At 33.4% G+C, this 5,144-nt stretch overlaps 1 protein-coding gene and 1 long non-coding RNA gene across 2 annotated transcripts in view; one reads left to right on the forward strand and one right to left on the reverse strand.

The window, feature by feature from the left end:
• LOC118742736 (kynurenine 3-monooxygenase-like) overlaps positions 1-3,325 on the forward strand; it is a 4,308-nt gene extending 983 nt beyond the window's left edge. Inside the window, exons 2-8 of the mRNA XM_036475043.1 lie at positions 1,129-1,438; positions 1,500-1,587; positions 1,831-1,999; positions 2,069-2,320; positions 2,464-2,694; positions 2,761-2,922; positions 2,994-3,325. Of these exons, the coding sequence (XP_036330936.1) occupies positions 1,129-1,438; positions 1,500-1,587; positions 1,831-1,999; positions 2,069-2,320; positions 2,464-2,694; positions 2,761-2,922; positions 2,994-3,071 (1,290 nt within the window). The 3' untranslated portion in view covers positions 3,072-3,325. The remainder of the gene's footprint in view (positions 1-1,128; positions 1,439-1,499; positions 1,588-1,830; positions 2,000-2,068; positions 2,321-2,463; positions 2,695-2,760; positions 2,923-2,993) is intronic.
• On the reverse strand, positions 2,455-4,731 carry LOC118742739. Its single transcript, XR_004993391.1, has 4 exons — positions 4,657-4,731; positions 4,064-4,295; positions 2,775-3,097; positions 2,455-2,707 (listed from the first exon to the last, which is right to left on the reverse strand). It is a non-coding gene; the product is annotated as an uncharacterized LOC118742739 (long non-coding RNA).
• Positions 4,732-5,144: the final 413 nt, after the last annotated feature.

The raw sequence follows: 5,144 nt of genomic DNA on the forward strand, positions 1-5,144 counted from the left end.
AATACCCAATACTCAAAAATACCATCATTAATTGAATTTCATCAAAAAACTAATGGCAAAGCATATAAATCTATCACTAATTTTTTAAAAGACATTGAAATTAATTTATAATTTTATAAATTAATCTAAAATTGGAATATGGCGTTTTAAGCTTAATTAATTTAAGAATTATTTTTTTTTGTAGCCAATCACTAAAGTCTTATGTTTTGGGACTTAATTTATAAGTCAAAAGTTCGCTAGTTAAAAAGTTCGCTAGATCTATGATCAATAATATCTAATTGCACGAAAACTCCGTAAATACTCCTTTTCCCAACTCCATCAAGTTTAAATCGGAGCTGAATGTAATTTATTATAATTTGCGCCTAGAATTCTTTAATTCGCTGACAACTTTTTTTTGGAAAGTACTAGTTTTCCCCAGAGGCATTATAAAAGTGTTCTTACACGATATGTATGTATTTCCATCTGTAAATGTAACCGTTTCCATACATACGTAATTGCATCTGTCTGTCAAAATCACAGTATTTATTTAACCCTTCAAAATAAAACAAACACAGATAATTATTTCTGTATGTCAGATGAAAATAGATACATTTCTATTTCGTATGTACGTGTATCTGCTTTGTACAGAAACAAATCTAATTTGCCTTTACACGATATGTTGGCATTTCCATATGTAAAAAGTGCCATCTACTTACACTTTAAGTCTCTATGTATGTATACTTGCCTAGAATATATATATTATTTACATACGTATATACATTGTAATTATTAAGCCTGAAAAAAACACGAATTTAAATCCCAACACTCTGCTTACTGACTGTTTAATATGCGCATACAATTGTAATAATTGATTAAATAGTTGGAAAGTGATTGAAACGGGGTTAAAACACGAGAGATACAACATTCAGTGTCAGCAAGTAAAACGCTATATGGCTATGTAAAAAATCTAAAGTGATAAGGGGAGAGAAAATGATAAGACACACGCTGTGGCAATGATTTAAGCCGACAAAGGACTGCAATACTTACGATTCCTACGTTTTATTAAAGTTATTCATATTTTTCTTTATTAATAATAAAAAATAAAATAAAATAATAAATAAAAACAAAATACACTTCCTTTATTTCCAGGTCGGTTCATTAGCCGCCCTCAGCTTTGCTCGTCGAGGACATGAAGTACATTTGTATGAATATCGTGAAGATATACGCAATGCGGAGTTGGTGCAAGGTCGTAGCATCAATTTGGCTTTGTCGCAACGTGGCCGCAAAGCGCTTGCCGAAGTGGATTTGGAGCAGGAAGTACTCGCAACAGCCATTCCCATGCGTGGTCGTATGTTACACGATATTAAAGGCAATCGCACCGTTGTACTGTACGATCCCTGCACGCATCAATGCCTCTACTCGGTGGGCAGAAAATATTTAAATGAAGTGCTGTTGAATGGTAAGCTTAGTTTGGACTTTAGTTAGGCATTTCCTAAAACTTTTCAATTGTTTCGCTTTAGCGGGTGAAAAATATGCCAACATTCATCGACATTTCGAACATAAATTGAATTATGTAAATCTGAGTGAGGGTCGTATGGAATTCAAGCGGTGAGTTGATAAATTAAATTTATGCAAAATAAAATAAAATTATTTAGAAAATATAATCACTTATTCTACCGCTAGTGGTTGTGATAACAACAACATGGCATTTATTTCGTTCTCACGACAGTCTGTGTTACCGGAACTTCCAGTTTAGTATCTTGTAAAAAATTGTCACCAGCATTCCCCACAACTTTTACTTAACTTTACTTTTCTTTTTAAAACACAACTATTTTTCTTCTCATTTTGCAGCATGCAAACTAAGGAAGTTGTCGAAGATTTTGCAGATTTGGTTGTAGGTTGTGATGGCGCTTTCAGCTCAGTGCGTCAGCAATTGGTCAAGAAGCCAGGCTTCAATTATTCACAGGAGTACATTGAACATGGTTATTTGGAACTTTGTATACCAGCAAAAAATGGCGAGGTATGGTATTTTTGCAGTTAATGTCCTTTCTTGTGTTGCCCTTAAGAACTAAACAAATTTATATAACAGTTTCAAATGCCTGAGAATTATTTACACATTTGGCCACGTGATGATTTCATGATGATAGCGCTGCCCAATCAAGATAAGTCGTTTACTGTCACACTTTCAATGCCGTTCAAAGTTTTTGCAACCATACAAATTACCGCCGATTTATTAAAATTTTTCCACAAATACTACGCTGATGCAGTGCCACTGATCGGCGAGGAAAGGCTGATTAAAGATTTCTTCAAAACACGACCACAACATTTAGTTTCGATTAAGGTAAATGGTGGACTATTATATTTTCTAAAATTTATTTAAGCTAAAGACTTTATTCTATTTTCAATATAACGCAAATAAGTAATTATATTATATAAATTTTTACCGAAGCTCCAGTTTGTAACAAAATGTTTCCTAACTTCCAGTGCTATCCATACCACTACGGCTCGAAGGCGCTAGTTCTAGGTGATGCTGCACACGCTATGGTACCCTACTATGGGCAAGGCTTAAATGCAGGCATGGAAGATTGTACGCAGCTAATGTCGCTATTTAATCAAACAAGTTTAAGTACCGCTGAAGTATTGCAGCAATTTACTGAGTTGCGTTGGCGTGATGCGCATGCCATTTGCGACTTGGCGATGTATAATTATGTTGAGGTAAATATATGTACTAAAATTTATATTTTATATTTTTATTAAAAATATTACATCATTTAAAAACAGATGCGTGATCTCACCAAACGGGCAAGTTTTCGCTGTCGTAAATGGCTTGACACGTTACTATTCCGTTGGTTTCCAAGCGCTTGGGTGCCATTATATAATAGTGTTTCCTTCTCCAGCATGCCGTACAGCAAGTGCATAGCTAATCGCAAGTGGCAAGATAAGGTGAGTGATTATGGTATAATTAAATTTAATACCACTTAAAACTACTAAACCGGTTGCTTTCTACTTTTCAGCTGCTAAATAATGTACTAATTTCTACTGTGCTGGCGGTCATTGCTATCATCATTGCCATATATTTGGGAGTTTTTTAAGATGTTACTTTTAAGTAATGAAGTTACTAGTATTTAAAGAGAAAGAACAAGCTGTTTAACGTCCGTAGGTATTAATTGTTGAAGATTTGTAATTTTACGTAGAATTTGAAATTGAATGCATGCATAAATTGTAGTCTTGGGGGGTCGTAGATAATTATTATACATATATTAATTCATACATATGTACCATATATAGGAATTGAATGAATAAAAAATTGCATATCGATGCTTTAGTGCGTAAAGATGCCAATTGATTTGGAGACAGTTTTAAATAACTTATTTGTGTGATTCGACACAAGAATATGCCCCAGTTACATATATCGCTTTCATTTGCACAAAGTGTTTACTCTCTAGTATCTAACTGGAGCTGTGCAGTTATCTGCCTAGTCAAAAGATATATTTGGATATTAAAGAGTAACTTCTGCTTATCCATTTACCCAGTATTACTGCTAATATTAATAGTTAAGCTGAAACACCCTTAACAGTCATCAATGATATTAATATTAAACTTATATTTTGCATAAATATACTATCAGATTTCAGCGCTATAGTCAGTATCAGGGATGACTGTTAGATCAAGTACCAGACATTTTTACATTGGCAAAGATTTAGTTTTTTGTTTTACACTTTTACAAAACAACTAAGATTAATCAAGGATTTTTAATAAATATTGATCATTATTCATTGACCTTGAATTAAAGAACAGTCTATTGAAGAAAACGGAAATTTAATTGTGATAAGAGAATTTATGCATATTTTCCTCGTGGTTCCACAAATTCTGCGATCAGCTAATACCAAGAAGAATTTCCAAAAGTGTTGCCTACTTTTCGGCAATGTAGAATATTCAAAGCACATGTATGGTAATTTCTTCAATCCATACGTGACATATATGTATACATACTATATGTTTTATACGTTGTCACACCATTTTAATCACAAAAATTTATGCATTTATTAAATTAAGTGATATTCAATAATATTTCATCACTCACTGTGTTTTCGGTTGTTCGGCCTCGTTAAGAAATTCGCCACTGCTTTCTGCTATTAAATTTAAATGCTTTGCACACTGCGCACATCTTTCGCCTGCTTCGCTCTGCGTCCAAATGGTTTCAAGTATGTAGATGGGGTAATTCTCGTGCCCACCAGCTGCTAAAGACCGACCATGTGCTTTGCTAATTTCTTTAATATTATTTTTTTGTTTTTGGAATTGGCGCCTGAAATGCTCTGAGTTTCATAGAGGCAAAGTGAAAATAAAGAGAGAAAAATTATTGAAAAATATATATGTACGTTTGTATGTACCTATGTATGTATACATATATAGATTGGTATAACAGATATGGACATGTGTATGTATGTAAGAGTAAAACCGCTTTTAGACGGGTCGATTTCTGTCGACTGGAAAATCGACTGAAAAACCGACCAGCCAAAACACTTAAATTTTGCGGTTGAATTGTCATTTACACTGGTTGAATTTGGTTGAACGACAAAAATCGACTAGAAAATCGACCCGTGTAAAGGCAGCTTAAGAGCTATAACACATATTCACATTCTTTGGCTCTGCAACTGTTGACTATTGGAAATTTACCAGAATATTCTATTTTTGTTGAACTTCTGTTTTGTTGACGTATTCTTTACAAACTATGCCGGCTGAGGCTGAGCATGACATTAAGCATGTAATCTGTTGGCTTTATATGTACATATCTATGTATATATATATTTTAGTATATTTACATACATGTGTTTGGTTTTTTTAAGAGAGCGAGTGATGTATGTATACCTTAATAATTTTTAGTTTAGTTTTGGATATAAGTTCCGCCGCTCTGCCACGTTGATGTTTTACGTTCTTCATAAAGCTGACGAACAATATGATTAGTCAATATGCACATACATATGTATGTATGTACATACTTTGGTTTTCGGTTTAGTAAATTGTTGCAATTTAAATTTCATTCGAAAAATATGAGCATTGCTCGCTGAGCAAATAAAAAATGAAGGAAAACATAAATAAAAACCACGTGGTAGTAAATAAGGTTGGTCAATATACATATACGCATATGTATGTATGTATGTATG

The sequence above is a fragment of the Rhagoletis pomonella genome, unplaced genomic scaffold (genome assembly GCF_013731165.1).
Source record: "Rhagoletis pomonella isolate Grant_MI unplaced genomic scaffold, Rhpom_1.0 Rhpom_scaffold_00007, whole genome shotgun sequence".
In the NCBI taxonomy this organism is placed as follows: domain Eukaryota; kingdom Metazoa; phylum Arthropoda; class Insecta; order Diptera; family Tephritidae; genus Rhagoletis; species Rhagoletis pomonella.